Source organism: Corvus hawaiiensis, chromosome 3, assembly GCF_020740725.1.
Source record: "Corvus hawaiiensis isolate bCorHaw1 chromosome 3, bCorHaw1.pri.cur, whole genome shotgun sequence".
NCBI lineage: Eukaryota > Metazoa > Chordata > Aves > Passeriformes > Corvidae > Corvus > Corvus hawaiiensis.
The window spans coordinates 55328089-55352235 of NC_063215.1; the positions used below are offsets into that span (position 1 = coordinate 55328089).

A 24147-nucleotide genomic window follows, 5' to 3' on the forward strand; every position below is an offset into this window, starting at 1 on the left:
TGTTTGGCCTAGTTAATCAGTTATTAACGAGACATATATACAGGACAGGAAGCCCCACAGGTTTCATTCATTATTGAGGGAGGAAGTCCAAGGAAGGCACATAAACTTACCCTGTCATATAGCCATACTTGCTCAAAAGAGCTGTGATCCATTCTTTCTGAACTCAGCCTCTTTTCCCACAATCTAAGTTGTCTTCTAGTTGTAGAAGAGGCATGTGTAGGAAGCAACAAATCCTCATTATACAGAGATATTCCTTTAAATCTTCTGGGACTAAATCTTGGCTCCAGTAAGGTCAATAGCTAATTTCACATTGTCATCAAAATGACCATCCCCAAATGTTGGGATTCCCTGGACATTTTGCTCATTGTCTCCTCTAAGCTGGAACAGGATTCTTCACACTGATTTGAGAACTGACAGATTTAATATAGAAGCTTTACTAAACCAACTGCTGTATGTAAACATATATTTTCAAATCACTGATTATTTCTGCCATGACTAGAAAAAAAACAGTGTTCTGTTCACTTAAAATACTTCATATAACCTGAGAACTTCTGTGAATCATAATAATGAATTGTAGTAATGGACTATATTAAAACAACAATTGTCTTTGCATTTACAAAATTTTTGTATTACTTAAAAAATATAAGGAAAATAAAAATCATTTAATGCAGCAAAGCAGATGTTCCCAGTTTTACAATGAAGCCTTTCTTTCAAGAGGAAATTTGTAGTTACTGGAAAGGCTTTCTCTGCTGAGGTGGAGCTGCTGATGCTTGGGCACAGAGCCAAGCAGTGCATACCATCTCCTGTTTGATGCTGGCCATGTACCTTATGACTTCCAGTTACAGTCTTCTAAAGTCATGACAATATTTGCTGCCATGTCTTCCTCTCCTACCCTTCAGATCTTGTTCTGGAATGAGATATGAGTAACAGACTGACTCAGGGAGGTTAAGTCCTTTCTCTCAAAGATGACTGGGTTAATTTTTTTAAGGAAAAATCTTAAAACATTTTTACCCACTTTTCATTTCCATTTACTTTCCACTAATCCATCATAATTTTAAAGATGCTTAACTGAGCTGAAGCAAAATTTCAGCTTTCATTTTGTTTACCATACTTTTAATAGCTTGAATACCAAAAACTCCAGTTCCAAAGGCTTCACTACCATTAAAGCCCACAAAAAGACTGATGTGAAAGCTGTTCTTGACCCCTCTTTTAAGAATAAGTGTCTTCTTCAAGGACTGCTGTGGTGACACTCTCATTGCAGGATGTGAGCCATTGTGAATCTGAGTGCATCTTTTAATTACTATCAAAGCTTTGGCAAAGGATCAAACTATTTCTTGAAGCAGGTTTAAAGCCCATGTGCTCTCATCAGCTACCCTTTCAAACAGTCTGATTCAAGGCACTGAGATAATGGTGACCTGCACCACTGATGTGAAATGACCACAGCACAGTTATTTCCAAGGCTGCCCGGTGAGCATGGGCACTGTGCCCTGATCAAGGAGTTCTGGAACTTGCATAGATCAATACCTTCCTGGGCCAAGAGCAGCTGCTAGTCCACTTCCCAGACAGCAACACTTGAGATTCTTCCCTTTAATATTTCTGCAAATTATGAAAGACTCACCATATCTGAACAGGGACTTGTTTGTATCTGTAACTATATCCACCCTGAGATATGGATTCACCACTTGGTTAGTGTTTGAACGGTGTCGTAAGGACATCATACACACAAGGGTCATCGAGATCAGAGGAGATATTTCTTACAGAAAAACCAGAAGTCAGAATGACTCCAAAGCTTTTTCTCTGAGCCAAAGGCTTTTTTTGTACACTACCACATTACCTGGTAGCACAAGTTTCATCTGGACCAAAACCGAGCTAACTTAGTCCGAGTACAGCATGTGATGTTTATGCCAGTTTAAGGAATGATCCTGACTGCAGCAAAAGAGGTCCAGAATAAAAACTGCTGGGCAAAGCTTTTCTTTTGCCATTTTTTTGGCAAAGCATTTGGAAAGAGTCATTGCTATTAAGCATTTGTTTAAAACCATTCTGTAGCACATTGCCACAATGTCTGGCACAAGGAGCCCTAAAATCAAATGTACCCTCTCTTTGCATCTGTCAGTTGAGATGGAGACAGCTGACTGGGAGAGAAATGTAGATTTATTACTTCAGTGATATGATTTGGCATATGTGCATACTTGCCAGTGTATTGAAAACATGTTCTAGTCCAGTCTTTTGATTTTATTTAATTTCTATTTCAGTTATATGTGAAAGTAACAGGGAGATTGAAAAGTTATATAGCATCATCTAGTGTTCATCTACAAATCTACAGGAGCCTGCAGTTTCACCACCCTCACTTATTCAGATTAGCCAGCACCAGCGTTGACTCCAGAGGAAAATGTGAGGTAAATTCCTTATTTCCAGCTGTTGGCCTCTGGACTCTAAGGAAGAAAAAAAAGGGAAAGAGCTGTGTTATACCCATGCTGTTAGCATTCGCAGGAGTGGAACAAGAATATTAAGTATTTTCTTGCAAGTATTTTTGCAGATAAGGCTAAGCCAAAGAATTTTGGTGTGTGATTTAAGTATAAGCATGGTAAAAGCCCAGGATCAGAGCCTGCTGTACGCTGATTTGACAAAATAAATTATAGTGCTATAGTACTATAGTATATATAGTACTATAGTACTATAGTACTTTTAAGTACTTGTTCAAAGAAAGAGAATCAGAACAGGAATCCAAATTTTCCGTGTCCAAGGCTAAGCATTTTAAATTAAATTCCATGGAAGGAAATGCAATAGAAATTCAGGAGGACATCACAGAGTTCAGAAACCTGCCTTCTATAAACCGTGTCTGCTTATATTCACTGTTCTAGAGGGGGTTTGTCTTCTCCTTCTTAAAAGCTTAAGATTTCAAGATTTTAAGATTGGTTTTGCTTAACTGTGGACTGTGTTTGTGTGTGTAGAATAGCCGGCAGAGAGGTTTGTGCTACTGCAGAAAAAGAGGAGAAAAAAAACTACCCCTGGTCTTCCATTTAAATCTAAGCTACAGTGTAAGACTTTCTGGTATCTATGTTGATGACACTCCTAAGCATCTCCAACAAGTCTCACCACTCTGGAAAGGGCAACCTCTGTTCTTAGGGAGCACAGCAGCTCCCTTCACCACCCAAACAGCAAAAAAAAGGTGGATCACATTTCCCCAGGCTCTTCTGCTGGATGGTTTCCCATGGTATGCCATCCCCCATAAGTAAGGATCATATTGTGGCTCCCTGCAAAGACCATATAGCATGACCCAAGTGACAGTGCAGGCAGGGAGGAGACAAAGACAGGTTATACTGGAAAACAGCGTGAGAGCAGGACAGACAACCAGATGGGAGGCTGAGGAAGGCATACCTTTTTATCGATAAAAACTATTCTTGTCCTCTTGATGAGAGTCAAATGGGACAATTACATAAGACTCAAGATGAGTAAGGTCATGTGACACTCATTTGAGGAAACAGCACTTCAGAGCAGGCCAGGAATATTTGGGAAGCTGGACTTTTTTTCTAGTGAAATCAATGAGTCCTCAGAGGTTCTTGTTTGATAGGAATACCTAGGAGCTAAATGAATTCCTTTCAAACCTATTTAAAACTAAACATGTATTTCTCTTGCACCCTTTTGATAATCCAAGGCACAATTTTTTGATGACTTGGGACAATGGACTAGAAATCCCTGTCTTGAAATTGCTGCCCAGTTGTGTGCCTCAGGGATTTTTTTATGGTCCCAAATTTGGTGACCTTTACGACACTTAGTCATATTTATGTTTGCTGTATATCAGCAGGTGGCTGTCAGATACAGGAAATGTATTTCACATGAATCTATGCATTGGACACTTGCATTATGGAATTGATATGTATGAAATCATGTCATGTGCAAAATCTCAGAAGCAGAGTCCTCAGGAGCACCCAGGTATTGGAGTTTGGGGTGTGGTCTGAAAAGAAATAAAAGTTAAGAGAAAGAAAAGCATGAGAAACTGAGCAATGAAATATTTATCATGTTTCCCAGAAAAAATGTTCTGCTAGAAAAAATGTTTGTTTTCTGTCAGGTCTCAACTTGGTGATGTGACAACTCTCCATATATTATCATTACGTCTCATTTCAATGTTAGCTTTGTTGTGCAAACATCTGTGAATACCCAGTCATTTTCATCTTTTAATACCTATCTATGCACATGTTTGCTCCTTACCCACCTTTTCTAGGTTTATAGTACCATAATTATGTTTCAGAAATGACTGATTTGGTTTAGGAATTATATGTTGAATATACATCTTAGTTTAATCAAATAGGTTTGGAATTTGTTTTTCATGAGTTATTCAGACTTCTCTAAATGAGACTGAAATCTGTTTTTCTTGAAAAATCACTCTTATTTTCTCTCTCATTGCAAATGAAACAGCAGAACCAAAATACGGTGTTGTATACCAACACAGAATATCAATTAGGAACAACAAGAGTGTTATTCTTTTCCATGACAGAAGCAAAATTAGGCAAGAAATGTGAGGCTAATACCTCATGTTTTATTTTATAACATTTCTTTCCAGTTGTCTTGTACTAAAATTTATTTTTCCTGCTGAACACTAATTTTTTTCTTTGAGAAATATTTTTGTTAGCTCTCCTTTCCTTTCTTGCAAGAAAGCTTCTCCCCTCCCCCTCCCTTTTATTTTTCAGCCTAAGGAAAATGGCTGCAGCTGGAAGATGGTTCACAGTCTTCTGAAAATTTTCTCTGCAGTCTCTAAATTTCAAGAGCTTATTTTAATTCCTGAATTAATTGTTTACTCCTTCCAAATGGCAAAAAAAAATCTGTTTTGGTCCAAGTTTCTAATTGATGCAGTCATTTTGCATACTTCAGTAAATCTGGGCACTAACATCTAGCTACAGATTTACTGTTTTGGATATTTGTGCCTTTCTTTTAATGACTCTTTTCCATTATGCTGATTTTTTCTAATTAGTTATCCCCACTTATTCTCATTTTCATCTAATTAAAATGTCATGCTAAAAATATAAGTAAAGATTCAATTTATTTTTCTTATAAATGAATGCATAATTAATGACAGATTGAAAAATAAACCCAACTCACAATGTGATATTACTAATTTTTGCTGCAGCTTACTCTTTCCCTGGTGATGTATAAACAAGCAGCCAAAAGACTTCCTTGGCTTCATAAGCAATCTCTGGCTGCATTTGATTAACAATTTCTGAGAAAAAATAGAGATATTATATTAAAAATTTACTATCATCTTTCTCCATTTGACAGGTGTTTACAACTTAGATGTTCTCAGGAATATATCTCTCTATTTTGATTATATCAACTTTTCAAATACGTGTTTCAGTGAGTGGAGGATTTTTGTGTTCTGACTCAAGGGAATGAATTCCATCACTTTATGAAAATAAGGCTGAAGTCTTTTGTGGTAGATGTTGAAGAGGCGATGCTGAAGACCATAGATCTGTCGGTGCTAAATTCTACAGGTACCTGACTCCGTGATCAGCCTCACCTTCACCTTCAAAGCTTAAGATAACAAAAAGATGTGAAGGTTATGGTATCATCTGAACAAACCTCTAAGGTAAATATATTTCCATAATACCATTATAAAAATAAAAATTAAAGGTTAATTCAAATTTTCCTGGTTTGGGTCTGATAAGTGTTTTTTTTTATTGGCTGGTTGGTTGCTTTCATATGTGTGTGTATATATATATATATATGTATATATATAAGTGCACATCTTAACATTGGTCTTGCATGCAGGCCTATTCAGGAAATTTGAGTATGGTCTCGACTCCTCTGAAGCACTGTGATCTGGAAAGTACACCTAGGACACCACCACAGGTACTCATTACACATCTTGTGTGTAGCTTGCTCCTCAATCCATATTTTTATCTTGCTGGTAATTAATCTTCTTTTACTATTATGAACTGGAACTCTGGAAATGTTGGATTTACACTTGCCTTTGTGGCCACTTGTCCAGCCAGACTTCCACCCAGCCAGCCTCATGGAAAGAATGCTGCTTCATCTCGGAAACAAAAACTGTATATGGTAAAATCCCACCACATACATGAATCTGGTATTTCCTACCATTCGTTTTTGTTTGTTTCTTTGTTTGGTTGGGGGGTTGGTTCTACTGTGTGTGCCCTGTTCAGTAGATTGCTTCAACTAAAAAAAAAGAAGAGAGAAGCAAAGTGAATATATTATTATAAGCATCCTTCACCAACAGGATTAATCAGCACAATTTAGTCTGAATTGTCAGGATCTGCAGCACAGGTTACTCTTTTTCGTGAGGCAAGATCAGAAGGGAACACAGGAAGGCTTTTGCAGAGGGGAGAAAGGGATTAATAGACAACACGAGAATGATGTCTTCCAAAGAAAGAGAAATGTTAGGTCCAAGGATGTATGAAGGAGCCAGGATAGGATGATGCAGCACCTCCTGCTAGATCCACTACACACACAGTATAATTTCCTCTCAGATGTCTGATGCTCTTACCACAACCTGTCTTGCTGCATTAGTGGTTGGGTCCACTCATGTGACCACAGGGTTTGTCTGATGACCTTTACTCACAGCAACACCAGTAGCAATTTATAAACCTTTTTATAGCCCTGTTAAGGGGTTTTACTGGAGGATACTGAAGCTGGAGAGATCATCTCTGCCAAATATTAAAGGCCTGTGATAAATAAAAAGTCTGTTCAAGACAATACCTGTGGACAGTAACAACAGAGATTAGTAAGAAACCTAAATATATCCACTGCTTTAAGTTTATTCAGTGAAATACATGAAGAATAATTTTAGCTATACTGTAGTCTTTTTTCCCTGAAATAGATCACCATCAAGGGGCACCCACAATTACTGGTGGAAGCGTCAGGGCATGAAAAAAATGCCATGTGATAGGGAGGCTTGTACCAATATCCCATCTAAATGAAAACTCATTGTTCTTCCTCTTAGGACTGCTACCTTAAAATGAAGTGGGTGAACCCTTCCTCTCAGTGCTGTTTTATGTGACTGAAAGACAGTGACATCTCCAGTTTACCTAAAGGTTTCTCACCTGCAAAACTCTATGTCAGTTCTGAATTAATTCCACTGGGAGTACTGCTGCTTTTTCCTCACTGGCTTTCCAGTTCCTCCCTCAGTGTATCCCATCAGGACTAATGAACTTCATGTTTTGATAGTTTGGGGGCTTAGGCCTGCCATTTCTTCTTGTAGTCACCTCAGCTAATCTAATTGATGCTTATCAGCTTTCCTGCATTTACCTTGAAGTAAAATCTGTAGCCCACGTGAAAACTACAGCATTCTCCCTTGATACTTGACAACAATTACATATCAGACCTGAAATTACCACCTATGTTATTCTACAGTCTTTTCCAGCACGTGATTCTGCTGCAATGTCTGTATGAGCACATCCTTACTGAGTACCTGGTAGGGTACTTGCTAACAGAGGGGTGAATAGTAGTGTTGATGTTACTAACAGTTCCTTAATCTTCCCCTTGCTTAAAATGCCGGCATCCATGGAGCAGTGCTATGACTCAACACCCAGCATAAACATCACTCAAGTCCAATTGCCATCACATGTATCCTCCCCTCTCCCCCCCTCAGGACAGCACAACCAACTGGACTGGATTCCAAACTGGAAATACCAGCTCAGATATTTTTCAAAGGAGAACTCGTGTCCATAAAGTCTTACAGAAACTTCAGCAACTAGTTTGCACACACAGATAAGTGCAAAAATGCAGTAAGATCTATAAATTCTATTATAATATTTTTCAGTATGAATTTTTTATTATTAATAAAAAAAGTATTGTTGACTCTTTAAAGATTAATTGGGTTATTGAAGTCCTTTTATTACCATAATGAGACAAGAGGCTGAAACTTCTAAAACTGAAGGAACTAAGTGGTCTAAGTAGATGTACTCTTGTTTTGTAATTTGCCATTTAGTATATAACACAAATTTCTTTCTATAAAATAGCTCAAAATTTGATATGTCAAGAATTATGTCATTAATTTATCTCAATTCTGTATTGTAAGTCTTTTGAAAAAGTGTGGTTTTGCATTTACACTAGTAATTAATATTTTCACGCCTGCCCAGATCAGTGATAGTAGGATTTGCCTTTCTAGATGGCAGAGCAGGAGAACAGTTTTTCATGCACAAAAAAGTTCCACACAAACATAGAACCAGTAGTTCACTACCAAATAATCTGCCATGAGGATGTAAACATAAGGTAATTCTTAAAAAAAAAAAGTTTAAACCTCTCTTTACCTTAGGTACTTTAAGAGAAATCACTCATAATACCAAAAAATTATGTGATCATTGAAAAATTCTGCTATTTACCAGAAAGTCTTATTAATAAATAGAGTAAATGGGAAAATTTTGAATCAAAGTGATACATTTCTTTTGAATTTACTATCAGAAGTTTGCAGCCAGTTTTGACTTGCTCCCATCCACGGTTTAAGGTACTTTAGGCACACAAAGCCCAACCGAAACTCACAGAATTACTTCAAAGAAAAGCAGCATTTGCAATTTTTCTCATGCAAACAAAACACTACAGAGATAACAAACCACGTGTTTGTTTGCTGAGTGTTCTTTTGCAACCATTGGTTATCTGAGAAAAAGCAGCTGAAGATTATAAAGTCCTAGAATTCCTAGAAGTAAGTGAGATGAAGGCAGCTGGACAGTTTCACTTTTGTTGGAGTGTAACTTGGACACCAATTTTATCACTGGAGGCATGGCCTCTGTGTTCCCTTTGGAGTCTACAGGATTGTGGAGGTTTAATAGGAGACCTTAGGACTTTATAATGCTGACCATCTCCATGCAAGACAAACCAGTACTAAAAGTACAGGTATCCAGGTGCTACATGGCCTGAAGACAGGCTGATCTGGCTGCTTCCAACACGCATGACCTGAAGGCTGCAGGCAGTTGTCCCAAGGCCAAAAGGCAAAGGTGACAATGGCAGCATCAGCAGTATGTCACTGCTGCTTTTTGGTCAGCGCCTGGAGCCCTCCTCAGAATACCTCAGCCAGAGCCTAACCCTGACTGTGCATGTGCTGAGATGAGATCTATAGCACTGCTGTCCCTTCTTTACCAGAAGGAACTGGGCTGGGAAAGGGAAGCTGACAGCAAGTGAAAACCAGAAGATTTGATAGCGCAACTATACAGTCCGGATTTTAGCACCTCAACTATTTGGAAATGTGTGTATGTGTCATGGGCAGCATGGATTTGGACATTTTCTGATTAGATTGATTCCTCTTAAAAGTCTGCTGGTGCTCTCTAGATCCCACAAAGAGGACAGACCATTGCTCACAGTTGTTAATCTGGCAACTCCACATCAGGGTCACTACTGGGAAGATGGAAGGGAGACAAAGACTTCTCCGTCTGAGTCACCCTTTTTGCCCAGCCCTCACCTTTCCCGATAAAAGCCCTGCAGCCACAATCACCTGGGTCACAAACCTTCACAATGTGGTCCTGCTTTGGCATACTCGCTCTTCTTGTAGTGACTGTCACCCTGAGTCCTGTGACTGCCACGGCACCGAGTGAAAACCACGTCACTGAAGAAGATGCCTATCCCCCTCTGTGGGACCTGGCCCCTGAAAACCTCCTGGATTTCCCAGTAAAAGACAACAAAATTGTCATCAATGCTTGGAACTATCGAGAGCGCCTGGGAGTGTATAAGAGCTTGCTAAATGCTTCAGCCAAATATTTTGGTGCCTTTGGACCCCAAAACAGTGGAAATATTCTCTGGGGATTACCACTGCAGCATGGGTGGCAATTTCGTACAGGTATGGATTATTTCCTTATGGATTAGCGAAGTGTTTACCAGACCTGCTTAGAGGCCTCCTTTCCACAGTTTCTGCCTCACAAGCCCAGTATAGCCTCAGACTCCGTACAGCCTTTTAGCCTGTAATCTTTGACAGAGATATCAATTTGAAAAAGAAATGCTGAGTGAAGGAAACACCCTTACCTTGCTGAGCAATAGCTATTAAAATTCCTAATAGGAAGAGGTCAGAATCAAGATTTGTGGTGTAGATAGGCAATATTTCAGCTAACTGAAAATCTTCGAAAAGGCATTCCCAGTTGCTTCAGTTTATACAGACAGATTTCAGGGCATGCATTCTACAGTGCTGTTCTTAAATTGTTAACTAATAGGCTTTTATTTTTGTTAATGTTACAATCTTCTATAGGTGGTTTGAGTTTAATTTCTAAGACAGATATTTGAAAGTCCACGTTTCCCTCTGAGAACTTATTTCCATTTATTCTTCATGATCAGTTTAGAAGTAGCCTCCTTATTTTCTAAATATTTTTTACAAAAAGTTTTTTCTGTTTGTTGGGGTTTTTGGGTCTTTTTTGCGCTTGTTTGTGGGTTTTGTTTGGTTACTTGATTTTGTTTTGTTTTAAATTATGTCCAGATTCTAAGGGTTTATCCCCTAAAAGCTGGTTGTTGTCTAGGGTAGTCATTCTCGTTTGCTTGTTGTCCCTGCCAGGGGAGCAGACGCAGAAACACATGTGGAAGGTTCTTTAAGGCTAAAGCTGCAATATCTTACCAGGGGCTTTATCAGAGAACGCATTCACTCACAGACTACTTCACATACAGCAGTCTGTAAAGTTTTCCATTCAAAGCCAGAGTTGACTTGCTTTGTTCTAACAACCAGAAAAGGGGGGAAGAAGGAAATAAGAGACAATGATGTTTTCAGGAACTTGTGCCTGGTCATAACGAGGTGTAAACAAATGCATCTGTCTGCCTGTTATTTTGGATGTAACCTGTAGTTACATGTGGTGGTGGTTTGGGTGACACTGTAGGTTTGAGAGAAGACAGAGGTCCTGCAGCTGGTGGTGAAGGAAGGCTGCCAGCATTTAGTCACACCGAATGGAAAACTTATCCCTAAGTCAAAATGAGGAAAACAAGATAGTAAGCAAAATACAAGAAGGAAACTAGCTGGCAAACAGATAACAAAAATAAGAATTTGGCTGGAGTTTAGGCAAGCTTTTTCCTCTTTCCCTTCTTTATGTATACAAAAAGAAGAGAAGATGAAGAGGATGGCTGGTACAGCAGGAGAACTGACCCTGTGTGTGGCAGAGGCAAAGATGACTGTATACAGCAGCTACGGTTGGGTGAGGACCTGCTGGAAAGGAGGAGTTATGAAGTATGGCCTCATCCACAAAGTGAGGATGTGCCTTGTTGCAGTGACAATTTCCAAGCAAAGATGAGGAACACAGATTGTGAGGGGAAGATTTCCCCCTGGTTGCATAGACAGGTAAAGATGTAGTGTCACTGCTGAAGAGTCATAGGACTGGCACTTAGACAAAAGAGATATATTTTTGCATTTACATGACCAGAAGGTTAAAAAAATACTAAAAGGAGAAATATCACACAGCTGGAAAGAGTTTTACAGAAAAAAAATATGAGAAGTTGAAGAATAAATGGATAAGGGGCAAAGAACGACATGATTCTGCTACATACACTAGTGAGGTTAGCAAAGGGCTAAACCTAACCCAGATAGGCGGTGGGATGGATTAGTGAGGAATGACTGAAGCACTTGTATATCGACATAAGAAGCTTGGGCAAGCAAAAGCAGGATTTGCGTTCATGGTGCAAGACAACAGAACTTTGAAAATATTACAAAAATTATTGAATTAACAGTTCTGTCTGGTCTTGAAATTGTGTTACTGAGAGAATACTTTTATGGGTATGGTTCTGTATAAACCATAAAGAGCAAGTGAAGCTGTTAATAAGAGTGTGTCTCGGTTTTGAAAGACAGGTGTCTGCTAAGGAAGGCAGAGGCCCCCCTTGAAGTGGCAGATATAACCCCTTTTCCCTCCAAGTTATTATATTTTGAAATCAAGAGCCTTTAGGCGAAGATGTGGGAAATAGGAATAACAGTTCTTTACTATATATATATATATGTATATAACCAGTCAAACAAAACAACAACAACTATGGCAGTAACAGCAATCACAAACCCAGTGCCAGCCTTCTCGGCTGTCAGGCCCTTTCCCCTCGGGTGCAGTTCCGCTCGCAGCCGGCAGGGGCGCTGGCGGCTCCCGGTGAGCAGGGCAGGTGCGATGGTTCCCCCGCGGCTGCAGGGGGCGCTCCGGAGCGAGCTCGGGAAACCCGCGGCTCTGGTGCCCTGGGATCCCGGGAAGGGATGGGACAAAGGCTTCACAAACCCCTGGGCAGCCGATCCCGGGCTCTCAGGAACAGCAGGCTGGAACGGCAGGGACGGACGCAAATCCTGGGTGGCAGGCGAGATGTATCCAGATGGGAGAACCCCACGGAGGCCCAGGCAGGCAGGGCGAGCAGGGCTACAGCGTAGCGAAAGCTCGAAGCAGCAGCGGGGCAGGGCAGCCACAGCCCGGTCTCCAGCAGGGCAGGGAAAGCGGCTTTTGGGGTCCCGGCGTTGTTTCCAGCAGGAAGAAAGAACGGCCAAAAAGAAAGAAGCAGCAGCTCCTTTCTCTGCAGCTTCTCTCTCCGGATGCTCAGAGCGAACTGACCCCACACCCAGGTGTAGACAAAGGAGTAGCCAGGCCCGCCCCACTCCCCTTTTTGTCTTTCTTAAGTACAGCTATTTGTCCCCTAGCAACATGCATATGGGAGAAAATTCCTTTAACAGGAAAAAAAACTAAGACTAAACTAAAACCCCAACAGAGTGGTACAAAGATTTGTGATAATCCATTCAAGGACATAAAATGAAATCAGTTATTCGCCTAAATTTACAGCAGAGACAAGGATCTTGAGACAGCATGGCTGTTAGGAAAGAGATTGTGGAGGCAGAAACTGTCCTTTGGAAGGTGAAGCTAAACTGAGAGTTCTACCTACAGAAACTGAGGAAACAGGATAGTCTCTACCTCCACTTCACATACAGAAGTACAAATCCAGGAGCAAGAACTTTAAGAAAGATTCATGTGGTGTTGTATATCTGAAAAGTAGGAAAGTTTATGCCTATATTTAAGAAGAAGTAAAAATGAGATGAGAACACAAATATATTTATTTGTCTTATACCCGCAGTAGACAAGATATTAGAATAAGTACAGAGGGAAGAATATTTAATTACATGGAACAAGATAGAAAAGGGATAAAGCACAGCTTATGTGAATCCAAGGTAGATTGTGTCAGGCTAACTTGATATCTTTCTTCATGATGTAACTGTTGTTTTATCAAAGTCCAGAAATGCATTTACTCCCTTTGTAAAAGCAAAGCTTAGAATGAAAATTTTTAATGTTACATTACAAGATAAGGGAACTGCAAATCTGGTGAAGGAACACTTGAAGGAGAATTTAGTGATAACTGTTGCTAAAAGAAGTCTAAAGCTAAGTGGAGAATGTGCTCAGAGTTCTTCATCAACAACATGAGAATAACTACATTTAGCATTCTCAGTAACAACCTTTCCACAAAAAATGGTGGAGAAATCTTGCTGATGAGGTTGCACATAATTGCTGAAAACACAGCTGGGAGGCACTGTCAATACAGATTAGCTTGGGTAGACCTGAAGACTGAAATAAAAATCATGTTAAGCACAGGAAATAGGAGGGAGCAGAACCAACAAAAATGTTGTGGAGACCTGTAAGTGCAGTTAAGGCTTCCAGCTCTAACTTCTACGTATCTTATAATTATCACTGATACTGCCTGGGAACCCTTCATTTTCCCAAAACACCCAGGCTAACAATACTTGATAAACCTCATGTACAATTTTTTGCAACATTTTGTCTTCTTTTACTTCTTAGCCTTTATCCTTCCCATTCATCCCCTTTGTGCACCAGTGATCTATTGCTGACTATTTTTTTGCAGTCTCTTTTGAAGTAAAATCTTGAAAAATGGAATCTTTCTGTAAATATTAAAAAAAGATGCTCATCATTAAAAAAAAAAAAAAAGGGGTCGAACTGCAATCCTTATCACTGCAAGTTCATGGTCTCAGTGCTTGGCTACTGAAAGATACAGGTTTGAGTAGCTAGCATGCCCCAAAGCACAAGCTCTGCCCAGTCAGCTAGGGAGAATAATTAGGATAATTTGTATGCACATTGTTCATGATCGTCTCTTTTTCTTCAGTAAAAGGATCAGAAAATTTGGTTTGGTAATGAGGTTTAGGGCTAATCTGACAGAAATGACACTGTCATTATTCAGCTGACTTGTTGGAGAGCAAGTGCACTGCAGGGCAGAGTTTGAGCAATTTTTTTCTCAACTCATTGCACAAGGCCATGGTAATTGCATGTCATGCACTTAAAGCAGACTTCCTGACACTCTGCATGACAACACTTAATGTACATGCATGGTATTCTCTTAGGACTTAGGCTATTTCTTCATGCCACGTGCTTAAAGTACAATATTTAAAGTAGAATATTCTGTCACGAATAATTGTGAAATGTCTTGCATGTTTTCTACATACAGCACAGATGCTTGGAAACCTTCCTAATTAGTTACAACAACGTTTGCATGCTTAGCTTCACAGTAAGGCCACATTTGTCTGCATGATTAAACTGGAAGTGATTCTGTATCACACGACCCAATTAGGTGAGACAATTGGTAGCACATTTAGTTTGTGCTGTTCTGCTCATTAGGCAGCTCTCCTGAACCAGCAGCCCTACATCTATTAGAAATGATGCCTCACCTATGCACATGCTTATGTCTGTATGTGAATGTATATTTACATTTCTGTAAAAATACGCTGATGTCCCAGTTTCAAACAGTTCCATAAATTCACAGAATGCATTTACTGTGAGGGATAATGCAAACTGTAAAACACAATCAAATTACTATGCACTGAGAAACTCAACTACTCTAGGAACAGTAGTTTATGAAGCAAAACAACAGTAATTGTTTTGCTTCTTTGACCAAAAGTCACGCATGCTTTACTCCTATATATTTTTTAAATCTCATTTGGATTTCTTGTGTGAAAGTTTGAAAAGTATTTGTTTTATTATTTCATTTGATTCATTCAGGTAGGTTAGCAGATCCTTCTGGTGTGACTTCCTGTGGCTATGAAAATGGAGAACACCTGTGTCAATCTGTAAGAAGCTGGTGGTCCTGTAAGTATATGCTATTACACTGTTCTTCTCCAAAATAAATTAGCGTCCTAGAAGGTCATTTCAAAATACTTCTTTCCCTTAGACTTCTCTATTACAATATAATTTCAATAATTCTCCATCACAAACTTGCATCAAGACACCTAAGTGTGAGTAAATGAAAGTTAATTGATTTTGAATACTTATTTGAGGAAGGAGGGAAAAAATTCAAATTTGCAGCCCTAAAAATGTTTACATTATAAAAATTTATGAAAAAATATGTGGTAAAGACCATGACAGGTATCTGTATTTGTAGATATTTGCAGTTTTCGATTACTCCAGAGCAGATTTGTTCAGTTTTGATGCTCACATTAAAACTCAAACTTTGTGAGAGAATGTCAAGCAGGAATCATTGTGGTTCTTGTAACACCCTTGGTTCTTTTTCCGATAGCATATTTTCCCTCCATCACTTCTGTCCCTTGCTCCCTCAGCTTCCCTGATGTCCTGTTGTAAGTTCCCCTTTCCCCAGACCTGTCGGCAGGTTTCAGCAAGCAGCTCTGTCCCTTCCCTGCCACAGGAACTTTTTTCCTGCAGTGGCCCTTTGGATGAAACTTCAGGCTGTGAGTTAGTGGTTAAATGTGTATATCTTCAAGTGAACAAAGACATAAGCATAGATAAAGTTTAAAATGTAAATCTAGGGTAAAATCTGACTGTGATACTCATTCCAGCTTTGGTTTTCCATCTCTGTGTTTGGATAGCACTAGGTGCTCTGTGGGACGCTGTCCCTTGCAGTGACAAGTAACAAGGGTCACTGCACAGCCCTGTGCAAGCAGGGGACTTTCCTGGAATAGAAACCACCACCTTTACTTTCTCAGTGTTTAAATTCCTGCTCTTCATTTACTTCTAAATATTGCATGTTTGCTTGATATCCATTTTGTTGCCTCCAGAAAATGTATAAACTCATCCTTGATTTACCCTATTGCAGCAAAGTTTTTGAGATTTCATGGGAATGTCTTTTAGTGTTCTGAGGGTATGAATGCTTTTAGCTGGCCTTCAGAGCAGCCCTCTCTGGCACAAGTAGTCACATGAAACCAGGAATGAGTTTAAACCAAAACTCACATTTAATATATCCCAGGTGTTTGAAGTACTAACTGCTTAAGAACATCAGTCTTTTTTGACTAGAGTAATATTCAATATAGTCCTCTCCTGCATTGTTTTCTGCCCTCTAAGACACTCAAGCAGGTGCAAATATATAATATAGGCAAGCACACTTAAAAGATTATAAGCACTTTGTGAGATCAAGGTTTCAACACCTCTCATGAAAACTGTGAACAAGAAGAATGACCCAGTTTAGCAATGAGTCTCAGTGAGACACTCTCTTCTCATCACTTGAGAGCCTTTCTTTTCTCTTCTGACAGGCCATACATTTCCATCTGAATTCCCAACCAGGTCCACACTCAGGATATGTGTCACATGAGAAGAGGGGTTTCCTTGAACCCTTTATTTGTATTCAGTCAGCACCCCAAGGGAAGTTGAGACTCTTGTGCCTAACCAGCCCATCAGTGCCCCATTACAGGGACCCCGCTGAACAACTCACTCTGTCAGTGTGTGGGATATGCCCAGCCTCTGCCCTGGAGGGATGTCTGCTGAGATAAAAGATTTTGCAATCGCCCAGCAAGACTCCCTGGAAAGGTGACTACTTTTGGGTCATGGCGAGGAAAGGTAGATCCACAATCCTTTGGGAGACCCTATGCAGATCATTCTGTAACCCATTGGTCTATCCCACACCCTCTGTAATCCATTGGTCCCCTTGCTGATCCCCTGTATCCCTATAAAGGCAAGCTCCCTCGAGCCCCTCGAGAGAGAGCTCGTCCCTGGCTTCCCTTTGCCGGAGGGGACCCACAATAAAGCTCCCTTTGTGCGGAACCAGCCACACGGGCCTTCTCGTCTCTCTCTCCGGTCTGGTTTGGCCTAGAGGCAGCCCTGCAGAGCTGAGCTGGAATCACGAGCTGATAATCACTAAAGAGCTGACAGCTTCTGCAAGGGCTCCTCTGCCAGCAGCTGAGAGGAAGACACCGGGCCTCGGGCAGGCGATTCCTTTCGGGACCATCTCCCCGGACCGGTCATCTCTTCCTGGGTCACAGCCTCAGACCCCACCACCAGCTGTAATAAGTGTGGTTTGACCAACCTGTTTAGGGTCACACATCAACAGTGTTCCCACTTGGAGTTGGTAGATATTTCCAGTTTTGTCAAGTATGTTATCCACTGCTGGCCACTCCTCTCCCAATGCCCTTGAAGGACTCACACTAAACTCTCTACAGAATAACACACTTTATTAGCAAACATGCTGATAGTCAAACACTGTGAGGGGTTAAATTTCAGAGATTGCTGTTGATAGTAACTGATTGCAAAAATGAATTTGAAGCAATATACTGATTAATTCTAATCAGTATATTGCTTCAAATCTCTAGCTAGGGATAACAATTTAGCTTACATAGAATGAGGTTCTTACCCAATAATCATCCCTCTGGGGGAGAAGACAGGTTCAGCCTGTTGACAGATCCCAGAAGTTATGGCAGAGTCTTCTCTGACCTCCCTCCCCACTTAAGCTACGTTTATATTACTTCCTTTGAGGGAAAAGGTAAAGTTACAGCTGGCGACATATCATGTTGATGTGCTGCTTGAGTCATTAGCATATGTAGAGTGTGAAAAGCAAGATATATTTTCTAGCTAATGAAGCTTTTTGTTACCATCTGGTTCATTCCTTTGGCTTAGTTCCTGCTAGCTGCATGTTTTCAGTGGAGCACAATCACAACACCACTGTGTTGCTCCATCCTTTGCTTCATATCTGCATCGATTTTGACAGAGCATGACCACAGCACCTCCATTCTGCTCCATCCTTTTTTCATCTCACCCTTAGAGCAATACACCGAGCTCCTTCAGTAGTCCTGCTCCTAAGGTGTGCAGACACAGTCCCTGCTGAGCTATAGACAACACACACACTCCTTCTTGCTGAACTTTGTTCTTTGGTCTTCTCCCCACGAGATGAAGCAAAGGCTTCCTGTTAGGAGGACAGGGATACATGGTAGATGTTCTGGTTTGGATGATTTTGGTCCTCACTGCTGGAATTTCATACAAAATATCAGTGCAGTCTGTGGCCTGAGACCAAGTAGGAGCAAATGAATTCACAGCATAACAGCTCAGAGGCACCTGCCCAAGAGGGAGAACAACTGGTCCTCAGGCTTTCTTCACTGAAAGCTATTAAACTTCATATCTACAAAGGAGACACAATGAAGAGGGACAACTTAAAATCCTCCTTTCAAGAGAGGAATATCAAATAGCCTTATGGGCACTCTCACTGGGGACAAGATTTGGCGCAGGTGAGAACTGAGTTTCCTACAGCCTGGATCTGACTGCTCCAACTTACGGATCAGACAAAAGCAAGCCATCATCATAAAATAGATCTGAACAGATAAACTGTAATTTCGGAGCAATTTTCAGTAAGTGAAATATTTTTAGAAGCAAAAATATTATTTTCCAATCAAATATCACCTTTTCTTTTCTCATAGGTCTAGGATACATAGAAGAGGGGTTTTTAATGAAAACAACACCTGTGGAATACCCCTCAGTCTTTCTATACTTAGTTTGCAAGTAATATATGAGAGACTTTTAATGTCCTGTCCGTGACATTGTAAAGATCCAACTTTTTTCCATTAGTTTTTTCCTTTCCTGCAAAGTAATGCACAGTGTAAGGTTGCAAGGTTCTGAAAGGATGATACATAAATGAACATTACGAATCATATCTAAATCAATACAAGTGTCATCATTACTACATTTCAGTACATATATTCCACTGCTGAACACAGTTGTATTAGTTTGCAATTTGAAACCATTTCATTTGGTGTGGGAGAGAGTTCATTTTCTTATGTGGGAATTTTTCATTCACTTGTGATTAACACCTCCTGCCTTTTAATTATTGTTACAGGTATGAATTACTACCTGGCTATTATACCCTTTCTGGGGGCGGTGGAGGCTGGCCTCTTTGGGCAGCTGCCGTACGAGATAGAAATATTGCCACCAGAGGAGCAAAAAGATGATTTCTGTTACAGTGTTAAAGACTGCTGGTCTCGCATGCCCAAGCTCATGGATGACTGGAAGGCCTTTTTTGAAGTAAATAAGTTTTTTCAATATTTTTAGAAATTATGCCAAAATATTAGCTTTAAAAACTATCACTACTGTAATTTTTAAGTTTCAGAGAGCTTAGTTTGCTTTCAATAACAACTTCATATGAAAAAAACAAGGAGAAAAAATGAAAAGCATACTATATAGTGAGTCAGAGATAAGTAGGACAGGATTTTTTACAAGTTAAAGCATTTTTTTTTCTTCCTTTGAGATAGTTCTGTATTTTGGCCTCTGTCCCAAGACATTGCTTTATATACAATTATATTTGTATTCTTCCAATACTGCTTATGTTCATAATGAAAAATAAGCCTGTGAGATGGAACACTGCCCTTAAGAAGTGGCCTTGGGTTGGTTTTATAGGGTTCATTTATTCCTTTAAACATCTGAAAACTTGAAAACGCTGAAACATTATTCAGAAGGACACCTATTTATGCAAGTAGATATTCTATTTCCTCTTCACTCAGCTGTTCTCTAATCCCAAAGATGACAATATTTATTACTGCATGGATTTAATAACTATTTTTTACAGCTAGACTATTGCAGTCAACATTTTTTATTGGTAGTCAATTGATAATGATCAGAAAGCTTAAACTGTAAGTCCCTCTTGTGAGTGAAGGTAGATAGTTTAAGCGCAAGACTGGATTTGTCTTCATAAGATCATTTTTCCTCTGCAGCAAGTTTCAGAAATTATTGTAAAATATCTACTCCTCAAATAACCATAATGATAATAATTAAGGATAATTTTCTTATTTTTCTGAAAATCTTCAGAAAGTTGTGGCCAAAAGAATAAGACAAGTTTTCAAGGAATCCAGTATTTCAGCGCTGAATCTTCCATGGCACTCAGATACAAGAGTCCATTGAACAAAATCCCAAAATTATGTAGATAAAACCCTGTTTATGTTGAAGTCAAAGAACAGCAACTACCATTAACTGTTCAAATGCAATTTCCTTTAGCTATCAAACCTATTATTTTGTGAAGTATGTGCATAAATTTAAAAAAAAGAAGAAGGTTTAAACCTCCCCTCTTATTCTCTGCCCTTTTTGCTCCTGTTGCTGCAGTATCTGTTATCTACAGAAGAAAAAGCTATGAGCTCTGCAACCTTCTCCTCCTTCAAACTGGATGATGCCCTTGGTCTCATGTGGAAGGCACACACAACCTCCATTGCTTATGGACTCCCCAAATTCCAGGACAGGTAAGAGGATGAGAGAGGTGGCTAAGGAGGATCTTTCCATCTCCACGCCTCTTTGGAAGGATAGTTGTTGCTGTGGGGGTGGTCACACACGGACAGTGCCTCAGACAAAGGGCCAAAAAGCCATTTATTAAACAAAGCAGCCTCTTTTATACACCTTTTGTATGTTATCATACGTGTTACAGACTCTAAACTACTACAGGAGACTCATCGGCTGTTATTAACTTCAATATACTACCATTGGCTACCTATAGCATAAGCATTCAAGCACTCAGAAAAATAACAAGTGCAGCTATGTTGCTGTTCTCTCCTTCTGTTGTTTAACTTTCATGCTTCTGTTGATACTACATTCCACAGGTAAAAACTAATTGCGTTTCTTCTCACGGACTTCTCTCACAGTCGTCCTCTAGCTGAAGTAATGTGCCCGAACCATAATTTTACAAAGGCAACAAGGCCTTCATTTTACAAGGTTTTACTTAAATGCCACAGATAGTAACTCAACAAAGTCTGCATGAGGTTTTGTACTTCAGGTGTCTACTCTTTAGGCTCTGCTCTTCCTTCTTCTCTCTCAGAGTGTGGGATGTCCGGGGAGAGATGGCTGCCCAAACTACAATGACCAGTCTGACTGGGCTTAAAATGCGATGCTGGTTCCCCTCTGGGAGCCAGGGCCTGATTCAGGAGCTGTGTTTAGTCTGGGCAGAGGCAGTGTTGCCAGGAGAAATTAGGTGCAAAGTACTGAAGGAGGTTTTAAGCCACTGTGGCACTGAGACCCCTCAGGGTTTTATACTGAACAAAAACTTTTGGATAAATGATTGAGTAGTGTGTTCTACAGGAGAGTTCAATTATCTGCCACATTTTTAATTCTTTTCTCTTTCAGCTTGAAATATCTCTCTGATCCAGAAGCAAAATTTGGCAGAGACTGGGCTAATGCTGTAGATTTCATTGCTGCCACACACTTCTGTACAGATTTACCGACCACAAACAACTTCCAGGCTTTCCTGCCCCAGAGGATGCTTGTTGAAAGCGATGTCCTGCCCTCCATTAGTGACTTCAGTCCACAGCAAAATAAGGTCCTGGTATCACTGAGAGCTCTTTACAAAGCAAATAAATTAACAGGTATGAGCCCAACCTAACAATGTCTGTAGTCCATAGATATTTTATATCTTGTTCTCTCTACATACCTTTCTCCATACCAATACAGTGAATTTGTGATATAAAGTAGTATAAACACATCTTAGGGATTAACGGTAAATCAGTTAAAAATACAACCATAAGCAAACAACACACCAGACAGCAAATGCTGGTGTGATAACACCGACAATATGAGGAATTTCAGTGAGAAAAAAGCATTTTTGGAGCAGATGATCTTACTCTTTTTTTCCCAGTGTTCACAGGAACTTTAAAAACACAGGCATTTTGTATTTCACCAGTTGAATCTGAAACCATTAAAGCTGTAAATGAAATTATTAGACCAGTTGAACAAAAAAAAAGAGGTAAATTTTCATGAGCAACAATTTCTGTGTCCACAAGTGTTCTGGATTCAGTTTTTCGTTTTGTCTCAGTCTTTGTTTTAACAGAGATCTGTCCCAGTAAAACTGCATCCTCCAACAATGCTGCCTTCATTGTACTCACCAAAATTAGTCGTGCATCACCATCCAGTGGTGCAACACAGAATTACATGCTCCTGAGGATTCGGTTCTTTCATAGATACTGCTGGGTTGGCTATTTTTGTTTGACCTTTATGAAGCAAAGTTATTTTGAATCTTTAAATGAAAATAGAATGCAAAAACACACTGAAAAACTAACATGCCTAGCTGTGGCATTTGTGATCCTCTTCTTCCATCTGTACCTTTCACTGAAAATTCTCTCTCTCACCAGTTGTATTTAAAGCTGAAAGAGATGTGAAATAAAGTTATTCAGTGCTACAAAAGAGCATCCTCCTATCACAGAGCGCTTCCCTCACATTTTTCACATGGCATTATCCTTTGGAATCTGAATAAGGGTCTTAACAGATCTGTCTCCTGTGCCTGGCAGTCTATGGCACAATTCAGGGTTTCTTGACATACCTCCAGGAAGGGAGAGAGGCACAGCAAGGAAAAGCATAGCCAGAAGGACAGCAAGGAGGGAGGAGAGCACCAGGGTAGCACATCAGGTGAGGACAGCACTGCAGGGAGAGAGGAAAGGATGGATGCTGAACACCATAGATGGAAGGAAAGGGAGAGATTAAATTTCATGCAGGTGCAGCCATAATGAATTCCATAGCTGAAATCCCTTGCTTTGCAGGGGAGAGATTTCTCTGACTTTGCTGTAAGGGATGAGCTTTGAATTCAACTGAGAATTAAATGCCAGTTAATTCAGCCTGGTAACTGATTTGCAGATCAGAAAAAGGAGCTTTAAAATAAATTTGACTGCATCTGGATCCACAGCCTCAGCAGGGACCTGGAAGACCCTACCTTAGTGCTACAAAACACAGGTGACAAAATGTACTGTTTCTGCAGAGTCAGCTTCCTCAAACTTTTAAATACATCCTGTGAGATACAGGGTTCTCTACTGGTACTGCAGACTTCAACAGCAGATGTAGGGTCTTAGTACCTCCCAGTACGGGACCCTGTCCAACCCAGAGTGAGGCTTGATTTCCTGATTCAGTGTTTGATCACTCTTTATTTTTGTGTAGTTGCCCCTGCTATTCCAGCAGGAGCTGTATCGAGAGAGTGCTGTGCTGCTTCTAAAGTTTCTATGCTCATGGACTGTCAGATCCACTTTTTATGCTCTGCCGCTCACTGATACCCAAAGGCAGGAGGAGAATAAACTCTTCTTGGTTTTCCACTAGACTTTTTTATCCTCAGATTTCCCCTCTACCCACTATGAAGATGAGCACTGAGTGGAGTGAGGAGCAAGCAATGATTATCCTGCGAACTGGTGCTAATGCTAGGCTGGGTTGGCCAGGCACACTTCCTAGAGAGCCACTGCTTACCGCCTAGACAAAAGTATTAGGGTAATTTGCTTCTTTAGCTTGAGGTCTTAGCTGGCAGAAAGTTCTTTATTTCAGAGTGAAAATGGAGACAGTGCTGATTATAACTCCCAGGCTACTGCTCCATAAACCACGAAGCTATGTGCGAGGGCAGACCAAGACCTTTCCCTAAGTCTTCAATCATTTCGACCTGCAACACTGGTGACAAGGGAACAAGCCCCGTTGTCTGTCAGTACAAAGGACTCTGAGCTGAATGAATGGTCTCTGTCTCCCTACACATTTGTAGGCAATTATCACCCCATCGGCAAGCTCCAGCTTTGTCTCCATTTCACTGTCCCCAGGAGAGTGGCGAGTGCTTGCTGCCAGACGTGCACTTCATCCCTGGTATGCCGCGAGCTGCATGCGCTCCATGCTAATTTGACACTGTCATGTTGTGTTTCTTTCCAAGGAGGATTGTTGCTGAAGCTCTGGCAAAAGGCAATGTCTACCGAAGCAGGAAGAGAAATGGGCCGAAAACTGATTGAAGGCTTGACTTCGAGCCAGAAGCTCGAACTACTTGACCTAGCTGGAATTTAGAATTATTTGGAAGGAGGTGGTTTGAAAGCTCCCAGTTTCTTGAGAAAGAGCAGTTCCAACTTGGATTCATTTAATCTTTTAGCAGACATGTGTCTGGTAATCTGGCTTTGGTAATTTCTTACAGCAGGATTTCCTGAGTAGCCATGTGTGTCTCCATCTCATATGGAATCAATATTTTTATCCTTAATTTTGCTAATTATCTCATTTGTTTAACTCAATTCCTTATAAATAAAAA

The 24147-nt window shown here is 40.2% G+C and overlaps 2 protein-coding genes across 2 annotated transcripts in view; one reads left to right on the forward strand and one right to left on the reverse strand.

Annotated features, from left to right (window-relative positions):
- SOGA3 (SOGA family member 3) overlaps window positions 1–1733 on the reverse strand; it is a 40718-nt gene extending 38985 nt beyond the window's left edge. Inside the window, exon 1 of the mRNA XM_048296000.1 lies at window positions 1619–1733. Within this exon, the coding sequence (XP_048151957.1) occupies window positions 1619–1733 (115 nt within the window). The remainder of the gene's footprint in view (window positions 1–1618) is intronic.
- A 7657-nt stretch (window positions 1734–9390) lies between these two features.
- C3H6orf58 (chromosome 3 C6orf58 homolog) lies at window positions 9391–24147 on the forward strand. Its single transcript, XM_048298676.1, has 6 exons — window positions 9391–9778; window positions 14931–15017; window positions 18979–19163; window positions 20235–20368; window positions 21243–21481; window positions 23785–24147. Exons 1-6 carry the CDS (start codon window positions 9457–9459, stop codon window positions 23910–23912), a joined length of 1095 nt encoding a protein of 364 aa, XP_048154633.1. The 5' UTR covers window positions 9391–9456; the 3' UTR covers window positions 23913–24147.